Raw genomic sequence first — 20440 nt, 5'->3', positions numbered from 1 at the left:
TACCTGGAATTTTACAACGTCTATCCAGAGGTAATGGCTGGTTTTTGACGTGGCCGCTCGTCAATAGATAGCGTTATCGACCTGGTAACATACGTACAACACCAGAAACATCTGAAACGCATCACTGCGGCCCTATTCCTTGATGTTAAAGGTGCGTACGACAATGTAGATCATCATGCAATTCTGGACGCCTTAGAAGCTGTAGGGATTGGTGGACGCACATTTTGCTGGATATGCAACTATTTGAATGGAAGATCTTTCTTTATTTTGACTGAAGATGGACCAACGCCATCTAGCTATACCAGTCGTGGTGTACCGCAAGGCGGAGTACTCAGCCCTACCCTTTTCAACCTGGTGCTCGTTGGTCTCGCTGATTCGTTACCGCAGACCGTACAACTCTCCGTATATGCAGACGACATTTGCATATGGGCTTCAGGCGTGACACGTGTACAAGTTCGCGCACGACTTCAGAAAGCCTCAAGGGTTGTTTCAAGATACCTAAGAAGACAAGGCCTGGAGCTTTCCGCTGAGAAATGTGCACTCGTTGCTTTTACTCGCAAATCGATGGCCCCATATGCTTTGCGGATTAATGACCAAATTATACAATATAGACGAACGCACCGATTTCTTGGCGTCATCATTGATAGAGACTTGTCTTGGAGCCCTCACATCTCGTACATGGCAAAGCGTTTGGCCGCCATTGTGGACCTTCTTGCGTTTCTCGGCGGCAAGTCCTGGGGCGCAACAGTACCATCAATGTTGCAACTGTATAAAGCACTGTTTTTGGGCTTCCTGCGGTACAGCTTACCTGTAATAGGAAATACTTGCACCACGAATATTCGCAAACTACAGAGCGTGCAAGCCCAAGCACTCAGGACTTGTCTCGGTCTTCCCAAAACTACGTCATCGATTGCGACTGTGGCCATAGCCAGAGACGCTCCTTTGACAGTATACATTGATACAGATGTCCTGAGAGCGCACATCCGACACCTGACTCGGATTCCTTCACACCATCTTGCTTGCTTGCCAGCAAAGAGGCCACTTTCAACTTTTGCTAAAACTATTGTAAGACATCAATCGTACTTGCCATCAGAATTTACGCCCGCTACACGATTGTCAGATCCATTGTGGTGTCTGCACCTGCCGCAAGTTGAACTGACAATTCCAGGAATCAGAAAGAAAGCTGGAGCGCCATTGTAAGCTTTGAAACAAGCAACTTTGGAGCACATTCACAACGTGCACAGATTCCGCCAACATGTATACACAGATGGTTCAGTAAAACTCAACAGCTCTGCTGCTGCAGTCATATTCCCGGCACAATCTGAGGAAATCAAATTAAGAACTTCATGTGTGACCACATCGACAGGTGCAGAACTCGCGGCGCTCCGTGCTGCACTTGATTTCATTAAGCAGAAGCCACCGCAACAATGGACAGTCTTTAGTGACTCCAAGGCAGCCCTTCAGTGCATACGAAGCCCAATGCGCCACGGACCCAATGAACAACTGGCCTCAGAAATTCGGCACATATATCACCAAACCTATGACAAGGGGCACAACATAATCTTTCAGTGGCTTCCAGGACATTGTAACATCAGCGGGAATGACCACGCCGACGAAGCCGCCCGATCTGCACATGAAAGTGGCCAACGAGTCTTCATTCCGCTTTCGCGAACAGACGCTGCGGCTGAGCTGCGATTGATGTCCCGTGAGTGTACTTTGCCCCTGTGGGACTCGAATGTTTTCACAATGTGTCGGTTGCGTTCGTTGTCTCCGGACATACGGATGCACCTCCCGCCTGGATTACCCCGACGTGAACAGACTATGCTCTACCGTCTGTGGCTAGGCGTTGCCTTTACAAACGCCTATGCTTTCCTCATAGGAATGGCCAACAGCCCCACGTGCGACACATGTAACATCGACGAGACGCTCGCACACATTATCTGCGTCTGCCCGCGATACAGTGCTGAGAGACAAGTGATGTGCAGAGTACTGGACCAGTTGGACAATCGTCCACTTTCAGAACTAAAAGCTTTAGGCCAATGCTCCGAAAGAACATCCGCGTTGAAGGCCTTACTCGCGCTAGTAAGGTTCTTGCGGTCCACGGGCCTTCACGATAGACTCTAAGAATGCTGCCCCCTACCGCTCTGTAGTGTACGCGCTCTGTTCGTGCTTGTCTCCCTTTCTTTCTATCTCCCCCTTCTACTCTGTTTCTCTTTTTATCCCTCTTAACCCTTCCCCGTGCGCAGGGTAGCCAACCGGAACTACCTCTGGTTAACCTCCCTGCCTTTCTCTGCATTATTTTCTCTCTCTCTCTCTCTGTCGCGGAGGGCTTAAACAGGAAGTGTAAAAACGCATCGAATGGAAGCACTGCAAAAGCTAGAGCAAGGAAAGTTGCTTTGGTACCATACATTCATTGCAATCCACATAATCTCAGAAGAATAGCGGCGAAAGCTGGGCTGGACGTAGTTTTATCTGCCCCTGAACGTCTACAGAAGATACGAAAACAGGTTAATAGAGAACATAACAAAAGGCACGCATGCTTTACTCAGCATCGCAAACAATTGGGAACCTGCACTAATAGGTAGTGACTACAGTGACGGGGCCCGGCACATTAACATCTGCACTACAGTGACGGGGCCCGGTACATTAACATCTACACTACGGTGACGGGGCCCGTCGCTTTAACAACAACACTACACCGACGGGGCCGTCACTATTAGCCCCGAGAACGAACACGAGCGGCGCTGCGAGCGCCGCTCGCGTGACGTCAGGGAGGGGACTCGCGCCTGTCGTCTGCTACAGTTCGTGCGTTGTACGGGCGCTTTCTGCGGTGTTTTCGTTTGTTGTTCGCCCTCGTTCTCTCTGCTTGTATACTTATGGTGGTCGTCTCAAATATATTTTTATGACGTCTTCCTTTGCGAACATTTATTCAAAGAGCTAATTTCTTAGACAACAATGCAGCTCTCGAAGGCAACGCTACAGTGCCAGCCGAAGCGACGCAGACCAGCCCATTGCGGGTTTTTCATACGCGGATAGACAATCGCAAAAGCATAGCCTATAGGAATCCAGTTATGATACCATACCTGCCGCGGTGCAAAAAGTATGTCACAAAGCTGGCTATATATGACTACTACAGCAGTTACGTTGATTTTATTCCGCTAAAACAGGTTTGCTCACGACGAGTAGTTCATGGTATAATATCGAATTTTTGCATTTCCTCACAGAAACGCTCGGCAGTAGCACGGTGACTTAACAAATACTGGAGCTTAGATTCTACACGCCTCACTTGCTTCTTTAACTGCTTGTCAACATTAGACGGTTCTTCACGTGTTTATTTTTTTTAAGCAGCGGAAATTTGAAGTAAAGTTAATGAAGGCTTACAGCTATTTACAGAGTACAAATAGGAATGTACCAATATATATTCCCTTTTCCGTGCTACACGTTCAACTCACCTCTTTAGAGCGCGTTTGTTAATGATTAATAATGCATGTTATGTTCCTCTTTTTTTGTCTATGTTACCAAGTGAATATCATTTATTTATTTCAATGCCGCAGTGTGTTTTGCATTGTTATCGTGGAAATATTTCACTGTGCTTTCATATATTGTATAGACCAGAACACGCTAGTCTCGCACCCAGACTAACCGAACGCATACTCTCGCACCCGGGTTGCCCGGTCGACCGGCGCCGTTTTGTACTGGGCTGCCAAAGTGTGTTCGCCGGCGACCAGTAGACATGGCAAGCGCCAGCTCTAGGGCTCCAAAGTGCGGAAATGTGCCCGTTCACACGGATCCAAAGTAGAAGAAGTCATCTGGGCATCACTGACTCGTGTTTGGATGCCAAAACAACCAGCGGAAAAGGAGCAGATTGCTTAGCGCTGTTTGCGAAGGGCACAACACACGTAGGGAATCGTGCCGGTGCGGTGTTTTCAGCCTGCGCCGATTTCCATCCGCAACGAAAAATGCCAAGCTGCGCCACCGGTGGATAGCTGCAGTGAATAGGAAGAACTACCAACCCAGTGAAAATGCACGAGTGAGTATTCGATCTGTGTATATTTTGGTGCCACGTTCAACTTTGCGCCCTACAAACGTAATACGTGTAACACGCAGGTTTGCTCCGAGCACTTTCTGGGCAACAAGCCTACAGAGCAGAATCCCGCGCCGGTGCTTCGCCTTGGCTATAACAAAAAGGCAAGCCTTTTCGTGTTTTCATTCAGGCAGAGCTCCCGACGGTTAAGCGGAACAGTTGAGTTTGCGGTTAGCGATACTTGCAGCTGGTGCGCTGAATGACCATTAAGCGTGAACGGCAAGTTGTAGGCCTTGCTGGTGAGCGTTATTGCTAATGAAAGTAAACCGAAGTCTGCTCGTCACGTAGCATGCGTCCACAAAAACGTAAACGACGACTACTCGTCGCCGAAGGTGTTCTTGCAGCGCACCTACCTTTACGAGCTGGTGTTGCAGGTGTCATTCGTAACGAATTCATTTGAGCCTCCTGAGCTCTAAACTGCGTGCGGGCTGTTAATGCGGGGCAAAGCGCAAAATATTTCCGTTCATATGGCGAGGAAAATAAGGTGCTTAATTATTCTTGTATTTTGTAACAAAATTTTGATCGTTCTCACTAGTTCTTTTTTACTGTTTTCTTTTCTAAGGGAGCGCCAACAATCCGATGGCCTCGCACAAGCGAAACAGGTCTGGTACCAGGTAGCTGCAGTTGGTGGGGCTAATTTCTTGGAATGCAGGTGCGGTTGTTGTCTTATACCAAAGGGGTCCTGATGATGCAGCTTTAAGTAGGGATGGTAATTTTACGTGCCCTGTCATGGTTTGTGCAACTGTACAACACCTGCATCTGTCATGCTCGTCCTGTTATACGGGCTTTGACTGCACATGTAGTTGAACATTATAACTACTGTAGTACATCATTTTCCGATGAGTGCAGGTTTAGCGTCATATGCTGCTTGTTCGAGTGCTGTAGGCTTTTGTTCTGAATGTTGTACTCTTAAGTGGTTGCACGATACAATTGGCCTGGTGTATTTTCTATTTCATTTTGAGAGGACTTTATATCTTCGCAACAGTGATGGCATGGGAAAGAACTACAACCATTCTTACTATAACATCTATTTTGTTTTCAATGTGCAGGCAGTGAAGGGCAGGCGTCTGCTAACCAGGCAGTCAAACGACCTCGCCAGTTGGTTGCCAAACGCGGCCAACCCAGTAGAGACCATGACAAACAAGACCAAACTGAAAGTGCAGATGACAGTGTTCTGCGTGCTTTAATAATATATGGCACCAACACAGTGCTGTAAATTCCTTCACAGGTTACGTGCCAAAAAGCTCACACGTGTTCTAGCATATAGCGCGCGGTTTGTACAAACGTAATAGCGTACCTACCCGATGTATTCGCTTCTGCAGTCTGCACAGCACTCAGTGTGGCCATTGCGGACTTGCATGAGGTCTTGAAGTTTGATTGAATACAGACAGCGAAAATGAGAGGTTAGAAAAAACGCGAAACACGCCTTCCGCCCAGCTAAAAAGCCCAAGTTTCGCTTTCGCGCCGGGTCGCATCTCCCGGCGTGGCAGCCCAGGCCTGCTACTTCGCGGCGCTTGGGATAGATGGCGGGACCGGCGCTCATCAATATGGCGGCGCCCTTTGAATTCACGGTGTTCTGGTGTATAACTGCAATGTTTTATGGCCACTATATAGATGTAATTTATATGGCGCTTGATGTGTTACCCCATGCAGCCATATTGTACCTAAGAGGGTGAGATTACCTCAAGCCGCGTCTGTGCGGCTTTTTTCCCTCATCCACCTCCATTTACCACTCCTCTGTACATGTGTGTGTGTAAATGGAAATTAATAAATCAAATCACATCAAACTCACTTGAGAAATTTACTGGTGCTTGTTGCTTAAGGAATATACATGACGAATCTGTTTGGCAAACTGACACAGGCTGCTCGGCCCAATTTTTTTAGTGAAGTATGCCTGCTGGACCACATAGCTGTAGCCAGAAAGCAGTCGAAGCGTCAATGACTAGTAGTATGGGACATATTGAAGATATCGAAATTCCCCCTGTGGAGGGTCAGAAATCAAGTGAAAGTATATGCAAGGCTTGTGGTGCTTTCTTTATGAATGTTTGCGATTGGATTGGAGTAAACTTAAATTAGCCTGCAAGGTTCTCTTTTAAGTACCGACGAAGCGAATAGTTATCCGTTTGTATAATTAAATAATGCTGGATCGAGACATGGTGAGACAAAAGGTGCTTGAATTTTCCTTTTGTAGGCAATCTAAGCTGCGTAGTAGTAGCTCGAGAATACTTTAGCCATTCCAGTTGGCACTGTAAAAAAATGCTTTATGGTTTTAATTCGAAGTTGAAGTGAACTGATGGGTTTCGCGAACATAGCGTGCCTCGCCATACGGACAGTCGATTGCTACCGTTACGTGATCAGGGGTGGGCCATATTGTCGATAAAGGCTACTGAGGGCCACTATGATACATTTCATCACTTTCAATTGAGTGGCTGTCGATCTAAACAACGAAACTTTTCTCTCAGGTGATTGCTACTATGGTGTTTGTGAATTAACTATGTAAATACTCTACATGACACGCCGTCGTGTTAGCAGCCATGAGCAATTCGTTTTTTGGAGGCCTGTTTCAGAGGGGGATGAAAGAAGCAGCAAACATTTTCATAAGAAATGCGCGCCTAACTATTTTTTTACGCATTAATGAATGGCCATATTTGAATAGAACACAACAGAGTAATAGGAATCATGATGACAGCTTCGCTGGGCAGTGTCTTTCTAATATCGGATAACATGTTGACGCCAATTACCAAATTTTTCTTCCACGTAAAATGCAATACCTCTCATAGCTAAATACTAAAGGAATGTTAAGTGTTTAGCGAAGCATCATACATAACTTCGCGCGTTGAATTTGCAGATATTCTCTTTTTAGTCAAAATTTACCGATAGACACGGCGCATATATGCATTGCAAAAACTTGTAGACCCCTTTAACGCTACTTAGCTTGCGATATCCAAGTCGCAAAGTTTCTCGACTCACACGCTTTTGAAGAAGAAACTGTGGTTAAGGTATTGCAGCTGAAAGAAGCCGACTTATTCTTCAATACGTACGGCTCGAGCCACCTATACCCCAAGCATACACGAAGGGAACGAGCGCGCGCGGCAGCCGAGCGAGCCGGAGCGAGCGGCGTCCTGGCCGTGACGTCACTCGCGAGAGGGCGCCATTCCTCTTTCTCGGGGCTAATAAAGATGTCGGTATTGGGGGCGAGGACCATCGTCGAGTTTCCATAAAATTCTTGTAGGAAACCCTATGGCGAGGACGACTTACAGAGTCGCCATCTGTCGGAAGCGCCTCACATGCGTCGGCGTTAAATAAAGGCTAAATAAACATACTACGCGGCAGCCCTCCTGAACAATGTTGCAAGTACTCTCGAAATGGCAGTATTTTACCTTTAAAATAATCATGTTGGACAAACAGAAAGCACAGAATGGTTTACAAACGCTATCTCTTTGCCTACTACGTACAGTAAGCTGGGACACTGCGAGCGGTCGCCGCACTCGATTCCACTGAACCGGTTTGCGTGAAACGTAAGCAATCGCTGAGAAAACTATGTGAAATATGTTCTTATAGTGGGATGGCTGCCTGTGTAACTAAATATAGCATAACAGAATGAAGCTGCAATGCAGCGATCGCACGGGTTCGCGGTGACCGACTTCGCGTCTGCATTCATGTCGATCGCTTTCGCTCGGAGCACGTTTTCGCACCGTGCCGTGAGCTTTATGCCGCAGCATATGAACATTTGACAGTACGCAAGCAACCATTGTTGCATGGACACTATCGGAGCTGTTAAAAAATAATTTCGTTATAGCTAGGGTCTTCGACGCCTACAGCGACTTGTGATATGTTCCGTCGCGATGATTCAGTCTTCATTTTCTTTTAAAATCTTGGAAGCTTCAATATCATTATTTCTCAAATTTCATCGAACTGCATGTTTATCGGCCTTCTAAGCGAGCAATTACCCGCTGTTTCTTTTTCTTAATTCAGTAGAATATTCATTGTCTGGTGCTACACAAGCAGGAACATGTGCCATGCCTTTTTTAATGTGTTTAAAAAAAAATTAAATTCTGGGGTTTTACGTGCCAAAACCACTTTCTGATTATGAGGCACGCCGTAGTGGGGGACTGCGGAAATTTCGACCACCTGGGGTTCTTTAACGTGCACCTAAATCTAAGTACACGGGTGTTTTCGCATTTCGCCCCCATCAAAATGCGGCCGCCGTGGCCGGGATCCCGCGACCTCGTGCTCAGCAGCCTAACACCATAGCCACTGAGCAACCACGGCGGGTATTAATGTGTTTTTATGCGAAGCATATTACGAGAGCTCAACCCAGCTCCTCAGGCGCGGCGGTGTCGCCTTGAATACCACGTGACACCGTGACGTCATGACAGAGGAGAACCGGGGCTCCAACTTGCGCCGTCGCTCGAGGCGTCGCGGCGGTATATAAGCAGCTGCGCTCGCCTCTGCTAGACACTCACGAGGTGAGATGCCTCCTGGAGACAGAGCTGCTCGTTGGAATGAGAAGCGAAGGTTGCGGCGTGCTACAGAGACTGTTTCTAGGTGGCTTTGCTACGGCGTGGCGACTACGCGCCCCGCATCGGACGCGGTGAGCGTCGAGCAACGCAGCGTTCGGCGCGACAACGAAATGTGCGCCTGAGCAAGCGCCGCACGCCTGAGCCGACGCCGACGACACCGGCTTTTCTGCGACATGAGCTCCTTAACGCTGTCGCGCTAAAGGAAAGGCTAGTACGCTTCGCATCCTGGGCTTAACCTTAGCTAAGCCACAGCCATTTTTTACCGTTCCCCTTCCATTAGAGTGAACTTTTTTTCTTTATTATAATCATCATAGGTGTTACAGTGCATACGCAAAAGATTGCACATTCATGGACAAGTACCCATTGCGGTCGCTCGATCCGTATGTGTGCAATCAATGTATTCCATTACTGCACGGAAGTTGCTGACATCGTGAAATTCACGTGGTGTTGTGGACAGTACTGGAATAAAATACCACGGTCTGTGAAGTGCTTGGCATCCCCATAGGCGCCAGCACCGAGAAGGTCATGCAGCTGGGGTTCTACAACACCTTCGATGAGCTTGGGTCACAGAAGTTAGTCCAGGTTGTCAGGCTCGCTTCCTCGCCTGCGGGGAGGCGGATCCTGGAGGCGCTGGACTTTAACCCGTCAGGGAAAGGCGGTGCGTGCTCGACGCGTGGTCGCGGGAGGCCGTCATGGTCTCGCCGTTCCCGCGCAGCGTGCACCCGCAACGCAATGTAGGCACACGCCGGGCCCGAGCGGCCGCACTCCTCGGATCCGTCGCCGATGATCCACGATCGGTCGCGTTCGTCGACGTCGCGCAATACGGTTCGTCCGACCGGTTTGCGGCGGCCGTGGTGGATCACAAGGGCAACCTAACGCCGCGTCCGTGCGGGGCAGGTGTCCGGATTGCGGAGATCCATTCTGCACTTTAGAACACATGCTCTGGCGGTGTCCCTCGTTACGGGACCACGGTCATCTCACCACGGAAGAAGAGTGGGAGGAGGCGGTCAGGCACGGCCTGCCCGTCCCAACGTCGGAACGGCTCGCGGCGGCCCCCTTCCTCTTAAGGGGGTTTCGGAGTCGCACCTTATGACCTTAATAAAGTTCACTGCCTGCCGTGAAGTGCTCGAAGTTGTTTGCATAGAATGTTTGAAAGAAGTGCGGCCATTGATGTCGCTACAGTGTTGACGTAAAGTGCCGGTCCCGTCTGTGGTTAAGGAGACGGGCCCCGTCACTGCAGGGCTGAGGTTAAAGCGCCGGGCCCCGTCACTGTAGTGCATATGTTAAAGTACCGGGCCCCGTCGCTGTAGTACAGATGTTAAAGTGCCGGGCCCCGTCACTGTAGTCAATACCGCACTAATAACGTTGTCTATGCCATTCCACTTTCGTGCGGAGGAACGTATGTTGGCCAAACTAGCAGATGCATCAATGAGAGATTAAAAGAGCATTGATATAACGTCCATAGGGTACCCTCGGGTCATTTGGGTATTTGGGTAACGCACGTTTGAAAGTACTTCCATTATGTATAGGGTTCAAAGCAGGATGACAAGGGAGATAGTGGAAGCATACGAAATTGCAAAATTACAGGAAAGGTGCGTGAGCAAGCCTTCAGTGTCGCTATCTGAAAAGATGTGGTTCCCCGGTTTCTCTTTGTAACCATTGCAGTATATGTTTTCACCATGCCTTGCACACAGGTACGGTTCATCGATATGCACCACTGAAGGTGTTTTTTTTTTTGCTATCAGGTTTGTTTCCGCTCTTATGGTATACATACATCGATGCGTGCAAAAATAATCCATTGCTGAAAGTAAAGCGCTGTCTCTGTGTATCTATTTCTTTCTACGTCCTCGTTCAGCGGCGCCTATACAATGTATTATGGCTTCTAACCAACTAGCCCGCCAACGTGTTTTGGCCAAGTGCAACCCACCATGAGTAAGCAGCCGTATGAAAAGAGTGAAGAATGTTTAGGCAGACAAAGCATCTGCCGGACCAAATCAATTATCAGCAGCATTACTTGGCGTTATTTTATCAGGTAGAATACTTCAACATAATCCAGCTATTTCCTGCATAGATGGCCACACGAAAGACCTTGAAAATTTCAAGCCCAAACGGAAGCAAAGAGTAGAACCTAGCCGTTTTGCGAAAGCCACACTCGAACAAATGTTTACTATCCCACAGCAAAATCCGTTTTATGTTAAATGCGTCATGTCGACTAATTCTTTATGGCATAAATGGAAATCAGCAAGGTAAGCAAAACCATAAATACACCAAGGCACTCGATTAAATGCTGGTAATCAATCGAGTGATGCATTTTAACCGACGCAAATTAGCGAAGCAGCCTCTGCGCTAAAAGCTCCAAGTGTCCAGATTTTGAACACAACTTTGTTAAGTAGGAGCAAAGACTACGATGAATCGACAAATGCAAAGCATTTATTGTCGCTTATGTGATTTCTTCAGGAGGAATATTTATATGGAATGTTCCCGGAAAATAAAGGCAACCACTTTGTTTGTGCAAGAGCTTGATTACTTAGAGGACAATTGGGCTTTTGCTAAGTCTTGCTTTTGCTTTATGTACGCCCTTTGTGAATGCACCATCTGCGCCTTCCACGTCATTTCGACACAAAGTGAAGGAAGACAAAAGGAAGTACGCGTGTTCAAAATAACACAATGCTCGCAGAGTCTGCAAACGGCATGTGGTAGTACAGCGAGCAGTGCGGCTAAAGATAGGCCAAGGAAAAGTGGGGTATGTAGACACACTGCATCATTGGACTATGTACACGTTAAGAACAAAGAAAACCGAATGTGAAAAAAAAGGCAGTTAATGAAGGTAAGATACGCCCTTGTGTACTCGCGGACAACTTTGTGTGGCTATGAAGAAAAAGCTACGGAGGCAAAGTGCGCACAAGCGACAGAGCTGCTGGAAAGAGTCCCGCGTTTTAATCCACGTTAGTTTAGGCTGGGTAAGACAAAACATGGACGCCTTACTAGCAACTCCTAATTAAGGTAGAACACACCACTGAGTATAAAGGTTTACTTGCGTTTGCGGCTTTTCCTTTCCGCGTCTAGGGAAACGCTAAACCGTCGCACGCGGAAGCTGCGTAGATTCAGCGTCTGTTCCGAGCAACCAAAAGCCCTGTCAAACGCTGCCGGGCTACTTGGCGCGGTAACACACGTGCAGCTGCCACGCGCCCGTAGCTTTTTTTTTCATAGCCACAGAAAGTTGTCCGCGAGTTTAGCTCTGTCTCTTGAACTCGTCTATGCTACAAAAAGTTAAGCTAGTGTCCGTGGGAGCTATGTATGTGTATATGACAATATCTATGCGTTTTTTTTTCAACATTATGCTGAATTTACAAAAATCGCCTGTGGCAGATAGCACAATTATGGAGCTGGATTACTCGAGAATGCGGATCTACTTGCACGTGAAATCAAAATGCACAATCGCCTCGCAGCAACATTTCTATAGTGAAAGGTTTAGCTTACTTCTTTAAGGTACAAATAGCAATTTTAGCATTGTAGCAGGTAAGTTAACAAAGTTCGATCGCTTGGAACGAATTGTCAGGATGACACCCGTTTCAAAAAGGAGGAGGAGGAAAAGAAGAAAGGGAAGCAGGAAGGTCAACCCTTTCAAAATATTCGTTCCCAAGAATGGCCTCACCTCAAGGCGCTAAGCCTACATGACAGGCGCCTGGGCATTGTGACGTGGGTGAGGCGTGTGCGCAGAACGTGTCTGAATATAGCACGTGTACATAGTTACCTGTACGTTATCCTTATTGTCTTCCCCATTACCCCTCTCCGATTTTCCTTCTATATAAATCTAATACGGAGTGCAGCAGGACAGAGGCATAGGTCCTCCAGCCGGCCTCTCTGTCTTTCTCAGATAAAAAAAATGTTTTTCTCTTTTCATAAACAAAGTATTAGGGAGAGACGGTATTTTTACTGCAAATATTACGGTGCATATTTCAAAAATTGCGCCGTCCTCATATTACGTTGCAAGTACATGCATGTCACACTTCGTAAATTGCAATGCGTACTGTGAAATATCTAGTTAGAACCATAATTAGTGAAATTTCGGTAATATTCCAGCACGCATTTCTATTTATTGCGCAAATAATGTCCGCCTCTTCGAGAAATTCTGTTCAAAGATTAGGACTGCAGTATCTACTCCAGACTATCTTTGAAAATTCTGTATATATGGCTTAAAAGTAAGGAAACTAAAGTCTAAACTAAACTAAAGTCTAAGACAGTGCAGTATGCAGATTTAAGTATTTTTATCGCATCTATCACGGGCGCTTCGTTATTGAACGCTTCTAAATTATTGAATGAATATTAATTAAACAATGATTCGGGCGTATTACAGAAACTGAATAGAAAAACGATACGACAACCATTATGTCATATTAATGTAGGTTAGTAATTTCGCTCACCATGTGTTACTTAACAAAACCAATTGCTTTGCGTCTACATCGTAGGCACGGCTTCGTCAAAGTTATTTCAAAACGTACCATGAACCTAATTATTCACGCACTTCAATGAAGTGGTCCTCCGGCATTTTCATATTCTTTCGATATTATTTCCCTGTCCTGCTGTATTTTCTATTGATAAAGTCTTTCCTTAAAACATAAATCCCTTTTAAGGGTGTTCTGTTATATTTTTAAAAATTTTTGTATTTGTGAGGTATTGTAGATCATTACCGATGTTTCCTTCATCTTTCTCTACATATGCGTCCTCTGTTTTACGGATGTCAGGATGGCTAGCAGCCTACGGAAATTAATAAATAAAAACTGCAATTTAATGGAGCAGATTGATCGGCCAATAGTGACTGAATTTTACAAGGAAAATATATATGATAATATCACGAAGCCATTTCTTGCACGTCCCCGCAGGGGCATCTGCGTCAGCAGGTGTTTGGCGTGTTGCGACACCACGTACCCGAGCACATGAAGGTTGGCCCTCCCGCGTGTAGCAGTGCACGGCCTAGCCATGTCTGGAGAAAAGGAGATCCTGGGGGTTGAGCCAGTGCCGGATGTTTGGACCTGTAAGGCCCTCCGGCGGAGGCAACACACCTTTTTGGCCTCTGCTTCAGATAGATGGCACCTCCGCACTGACCTACCTGGAGGAAACTGGCAGTCGCCTTTTCCTGTCTCTCTCTCCTCAAATGTTCGTCTCTCTGCCCACTTTTTATCATTTCCTGTATTCGTCTTTCTTCCATTTACTTCCTTTCTCCCTGGCGGCAAGGTTTAACCTTGAGTGGCTATCCTACCTTCCTTGGGTACACTATATTGGGTTATAGTAGCGGCGTATGATTGGATTCATGCAGACTTGTATGCAAGCTCTGCCACGCCCCCACGTTGGGCTCCGTGGTAGGCAGTCGGCACTGTTGCCGAACATGCACATTTTCTTATGGCAGCCCAAACTTCTGTTGTCTATGATCGGGGTCTGAAAAGATGCCGCACCGACGCACCGTTCCAGTTATCCTTTCGAAACAACGTACCATCATTTCCCAAGTGCTGCGCAATCCAAAGCGAAAACATTATACTACTAAGCAAGCTCTCGCCGTTTCTAGTGGCCAAGTGCCTGAAAGACCAAATCGGACCAATATATAAAGCCTCCAAAATGTCTAGTGGGGAACTCCTTGAAATAAATGACAAAGGTCAAGCACAAGAACTCTCGGAACTTACCAATATTGGGGACGCGACAGTAACGATTACAGCTAAGCGAACACTAAATACAAGCAATGTTGTGATATCTGAGGAGAACTTTCGTGGACTGAGTGATGAGGAACTGCTCGAATGATTCAGGAACAAAACGTGACTAAAGTACAAATAATTGTCATCAGCAGAGTTCATCAAGAAATCCCCACAAAACACGTTATACTCAGCTTTGGAACAAGCGTATGTCTACCTGCGCGGATGCAGAGTACGTAAAAGTAAACGTCAGGCCGTATATCCCGAACCCTAAACAATGTTTCAAATGCCAAAGGTTTGAGCATGCTTCACATGCATACTGAGACAAGCAACCTGTGCTAAATGCAGCTCCAATGACCCCGAATGCGACAGTTGCACTCCTTCCCGACCATGCACGTACGCCGGGGCAAGGGGGGGGGAGGGGGGGGGGGCGAGCGAAATTAAGTGGCATAGCTCCTCCCCTCCCCCCCTCCCTGCCCGCACCACCAATCCTTACACATATTCCTGAAGCGCCACCAAATCAAGCTTGAGACACTTCACAGCTATTAGACGGTCAAGATTCTGCTACCTCTTTCTCTCCTTTTGGATGGCGGTAGTTATAGGCATCCCCCTTGGATGTAAAGGCCAGTTTCTTTATCGATTCAGTGCCCGTGTGATTAACTTGAGGTGTACTCAGTTGTCACCATCTATTGCAACGGTCACGCGCATCGCTGCTTTTTTCGTTAGTTCAATCTTCTTTGTTTAGACTCATCCAGGAACCAGGAAAGGGATTCAGTTCGTTGTAAACTGGTCTGCATGCTCTTGGAACGAGTGGCGGCAGGAGAAAACACCAGCTGCCTTTAACTTTTCCTTTTGCCTCATCGCTTCCTCGAGTGATGGCTCACCGCAACGCTGGCAGATCCTCGGAACCATGATATGGGTTAGAAAGGAAGAAAATTAGATCATGGGAACCACCGTCCGTCATCAAGCCCTGCATCAACCGCTAAACCCATAAGCAATACGAATGGCACCCGTTACCTCGTCTGGTATTTCCCTAATTGTAGAGCACTTCTCGTGCAAATTGGCAACTGGAAACGAGAGTCGCAAGGAGTTCAGAAATTACGCGATCTACTAAGGGAGAGAGCCGAGGCCACAGCCGAACAGGAAGGAAAAGCGAAAATAAGGAATTTAACCGTCATTCGTGAAAACATTTATGGGTCAAAATCGTTTTATTTAATGAAGAAAGTACGGAAAGCGCCACCGGAAGTGGGGAATGATTCCGTGGGTTTTGAAAGACGCTTCTACAGTTATCAGTCGAGCCGCTTGACGTAGCCACTTCGCTGATGTGCTTATGTGGGCTTTTTTCTAACCTTCTGCGGTGAGCGCAGTGCGTCTAGAAGTGTAGCGCTCGGCGTTCTACGCGGCTATGGGGGACCGGCGGCTACACATCGCTACGCAACTTCCTAAACAACAATACGAGTCGGTTTTTCCACTTTGTAGAGCAGTAAACGATGGATCTAAAGGAACCCTGTGATTGTTCCCATATATATATTTCTCTATAATTCTTCCAGAGCTAATTAAAAAAAAACACTATCAGAAATCAATATTGTAGACTTTTGCTTGTTACTTGATTTTTGGTAGTGTTTTTCCTGCGCTTCTTTCCTGCGCGAGTCCATTTGATATGGTTCTTTGTGTGTCAATTGTGTGTGAGAGGGGCATCTCACACGGCGTACCGCTGAGATACGCCTTATTTCATAACTCTTTTGAGAGTTTACGCGTCCTTATGGAGAACGGCAGGCATTATTCACGTTTGTACTAGTAAAGGTACCCCCCCCCCTTCCGCCCTTCATTTTCATAGAAAAGTTACCTTGGGTTAGGCCCCCTCCGAAAAAAAATCCTGTGTACGTGCCTGTCCCCGACATTTCATTAACTGCAAAGGAGACCACCCAGCTTAGTCGCGGTCTTGCCCTTGCTGCAAAAAGAAAAGAAAGCAATTGCACTAAATGTGAAAGGAAAAATCTCGTTCTTTGAAGCAAGAAACCGACTATAATTCCTTTCGAGAAGAAATTATGGCGATGTGATGCAGGTGGTGGCAGCGCCACATAGACCTCAGGAGTCCTCCGAGCCCACGCACACAGGTCCCGCGTGATCCCTCCCGCCCCATTGCTGGAAGCAGCCAGTGCGGCTCCATCCTCATCGAAGGACCTGCAGACACCAGTCCCTCAGCGCGCACAAATCCGCCGAACCCTAAGAGGCCCAAGACACGTGTCTCGGCGCCCAACTCCCCGTCCTCTCGGACAGAGCGATGGAGGTCGACGCAAATACCCTGGTGTCGCCGACACCGAAGGACAACCGATCTCGCGAGCGTGGAAAGAGCGAGAAAGTCCGAATAACCATGTTAAACAAGAAAGTGATAAGCTAAAGGTTATCGCTTCTTTGTATCAGCCTTCTTTAGATCTGTGTTACCTAACATCTTTCTTATTCTCATTCACATTTAATCCATTTTTTACCTTTCAGTTTCAAAATGACTTTTATCATCCACTGTAATTGTAGTGGGCTCTTACGCAACTTAATTAGGTGACATCAAAGATATGTTAAGGGACATCTCTCCTGTGGCCTTGTGCTTACAGAAAACAAGCCTAGGCGAAGAACACAATAAAAAAATATATTAAAAGGTTTGACTGTTATACGGCGCAACCGTACTCAGGAGAACCAGCTTTCGGGTGGTGTAGCCATTGTTTCGCAGGGTGGTATTGCAGCTAGAGAAGTTGCCATTACAAGTCACATAGAAGCTGTTGCTGTCACCGTTTTAGCACACGAAACCATAAACCATTTGTTCAATATACATTCCACCGCATTCGCATTTTACTGTAAGATATCGGGAGTTAATTTTAAACCAGCTACCTGAACCTTTTTTAGTAGCCGGTGATTTTAATGCGCATAACACGTTATGGGGTAGCAAAACAACTGACACGAGGGAACAAACACTTGAAGATTTTATTCTAATAAACACCATATGCATTTTAAACATTGGTGCGGCAACCTATTGTTCCCCAAGCACAGGAACTATGAGTTGTCTAGATCTGACGCTGTGCTCTCTATCTCTCTTTTATCGGTCGAGATCACCTCGTCGGAAACTCCATCTAGCATACTGGACTTTCTTCAGCGAAAAGGCCAGTCTTGATGACATATCCGCAGAACTAACGATACATGAAATGAATGAAAAGATTGCTGTCTCGATACTTGCAGCAGCAGAACAGATAATTCCGCAATCTTCCGGCTTCTTAGGAAAAAACATTAAAACCCTGTTGGACGAATGAATGTAGAAAAACAGAAAAAATACAAAACAAAGCGCGGGGTATTTTTCGGTGATACCCAACCCAAGTTCACCTCCTCTCTTTCAGAAAAGCAAAAGCGAAAGCCAGGTACACAGGCAGACAAGTCGAAAGACAAGTCTTGTAAAGACTATGTATCCTCCACAAATAGCTCGATAACATACAAAAGGATGTGGAATCAGTTTCGTAAGTTTAGAGGCGACTATGGTACTTACACTTTCCCCATACTTTCATCCCCAGGCACGCAGACAAATTTAGTAGAACAAGCATACATATTAAGGCAGCATTTCCATGACATGCCAAGCTCAGTAAATTGCTCTGCTAGATTTCAAAAAGATAAGCAATCAGCAGAAAAACTGAAACATCCGACCACAGTTGTGGTCGGATGCTTTCGGTGGCCAAGGTCAGCAGCATGCATTTGAGCCGTCATCCGACGGGATCCGCCGGCACAGCTGTCTGCAACCATCACAACACCGTGCCGCTTCTCCGCCGCCGGGCGCGATGCAGCCGACCTTGTTCACCCAACGCCCGCTTGAGAGCAGCACGATACCACGGCGAAACCACTCGGTCACGTAGCATTCTTCATATTTCGTGGGCTTTCTTCGCAACCCAGAAAAAAGGACTGCGTGAGACGTATCGTACAGAAAAGAACTCGATCGATGGTTTGTGAAGGTACTCCACAAACCTGCGTATCATACTTGGGCTCCTCAGCAAATAATTACAAATTTGGTTAATTAAACTTGATTTACGAGCGAGTTATGGGGAAAAGTTACTAAGTTACTCTAGGCTATTGCGAATAGTATGCGTTCAGTTCAATTCGTTTCCGACGCGCCTTATATTTTTAAAGTATTGGCTCAGGTTACGTGGGAAGGCCTGCATATAGCTTCGACGTAAAAGTATCACCCACAACTCAACAGAAATAACTTTGCCTTTCATCGCACAGTTATTTACTGCCAACATGACCGAGGAACAGGAAGGTATCTTCAACATGATAACGCTACCTTTCAGTGGTACATTGATGATTATTATGGACGTTTAGATGCGAAAGAGTGATCCCAGTGGTCTAAGTGAACATTTTCGAGGGATAACATTCTCTCCCATTGCAATAAACATTAATAATTAAGCAAATATAAAGAAAAGAAAAGCATTCACAGAATAAGAAATTATAAATAAGATTGTAACATTTACAGTCGTGAGCATGCCTATAACTCGTGCGAATAAGGTAACACTTGATAAAGAGCAGTTAAGTAGCCTGAGGTTTAAATAGCGCAAAAGTCCCGTAATCCGCAGTGCCACACGGCGTCCAGTAAGAGCGGTTACGTTTCAGTACACCAGTAAACGTTGTAGGGACAATACGACAACGGCAAGTTGTGCGCGTCAAGCTGAAGTTCAGTGTTGGGGAAGATCAGTACCCCGTCCAGTTGACGAAAACGCTTTTGTCGAGCTGCCGCACACACAAACAAAATATACCATTCTCGCACGTATTTTCCTTGTTCCTTGACAACCTCTTCTCAATTCCAGACAAATGACAGGGCGCCACATGGAGCGCTGAACTCGGCTGGTGCCCGTTCACCATGGGAACGTCGGTGCCGGCGCCAACGGGAGCCGACAACTCCCCGAGCGAAGGTCACCGCAAATGCGTAGCCCTGTCGTCGCGCGACGAAGAGGACGCCGCCGCCGCCGCCGGTTTCGAGAAGGACTCGCGAGGCGGCGAGCACCGTCTCCGGGACGCAGGCGTGCTGTCCAGGCTGAGGCAGTACACATGGCTCGTGCCGCTCATACACACCCACTTCTGGGTGTCGGCGGCATTCTCCCTCATGCAGCCGTACTATCCTCGTCTCGTGAGTGCTGATAGATTTAGTTTTGAACCTCTCACGCATGACATTCTCGGCAGACGGCATAAAGGGTGAGAGTGCTGTGTGTGCCAAAGTGTCGACCGGTTATTATAGCCGCTTCCTCTCGGTGTGAGCCTCGGCATACTTTCACCTCTTGTCCTTTCGCTATTCAATTCTACGAACTAGGCGCAAATGTTCACACTTGGCAGTCAGTCAATCACAAAAAGGAGGAAAGAAGGTCAGAAATAAAGATTTATTGTCTCATCGATGGGAAGCACGTAAATTTTCTCTTTTACCATAAAATTAATACGGAAACATGAAGAACCAGGGCAACTGGCTCATCATACCAATATTTATTTGCTGTCGAAGTCCTTACTGAAATATCTTAACACACTAGTCATTCAGAATAAAAAAAAAAGTGAGGAATTTCTGTCAAAACAGGCGGTCTCGGCTTTTTTTCAGTCAGGAGGAACGTGATGTTTTTACCAAAATGTCTCGCATGATGACAACTTCGACCATAACTTCGTAGGACCCCCCCCCCTCCCCCCTCTCCTTTAAAAAAAATGTAGAAAAGAAAATAGGAAAGAAATTGTGTGGCTTGTTCACCACTTATAATGTAACGAAGAAGCGAAGCCACTAGCACGAAGTCTGTTGACGTCTTCGCAGGTACAGTAATGTGTAATGTGTAACGGCCCTCTTGCTGGCCGATTAGCATGCGAGAGCTAGTCACATGTTGAAGACTCACAGATGGCAGACGTAAAAGTGTGTTCTTTGTGTTTACACGCCTGGTTGCTGAGATTGAATTTACTGACGCTGTGCGTAGTGGTTGCTGACATGTTATTGAATAAGTGTGGGTAGTAGGCAGGCGTTGTGCCCCTTCCGGTGGCAGTTGCCAGACTGGTCCTCGCTTAATAATAATAATAATAATAAAAACTTATGGCTCGTAATTAGATAGTGGTTTTGCCATACAAAACCTCATAATTTATTTTGCTTTTATTAT

General features: G+C 46.6%; 1 protein-coding gene across 4 annotated transcripts in view; it reads left to right on the top strand.

The window, feature by feature from the left end:
* Positions 1–20440, top strand: part of LOC135916644 (MFS-type transporter SLC18B1-like) — a 74544-nt gene that overhangs the window by 16671 nt on the left and 37433 nt on the right. Inside the window, exons 1-2 of one of the 4 annotated variants that reach the window (XM_065450075.1) lie at positions 11245–11350; positions 19127–19446. In XM_065450075.1, the coding sequence (XP_065306147.1) occupies positions 19180–19446 (267 nt within the window). In that variant the 5' untranslated portion in view covers positions 11245–11350; positions 19127–19179. Of the gene's footprint in view, positions 1–11244; positions 11435–13513; positions 13643–19126; positions 19447–20440 lie in introns of those variants that run through there. The other 3 variants (XM_065450074.1, XM_065450077.2, XM_065450076.2) reach the window with 3 other exon arrangements.

This window comes from Dermacentor albipictus, chromosome 5 (genome assembly GCF_038994185.2).
Source record: "Dermacentor albipictus isolate Rhodes 1998 colony chromosome 5, USDA_Dalb.pri_finalv2, whole genome shotgun sequence".
Classification (NCBI taxonomy): Eukaryota; Metazoa; Arthropoda; class Arachnida; order Ixodida; family Ixodidae; genus Dermacentor; species Dermacentor albipictus.
Note: the sequence above shows the minus strand (reverse complement) of the source record. Positions and strands in the feature narration are given on the sequence as shown.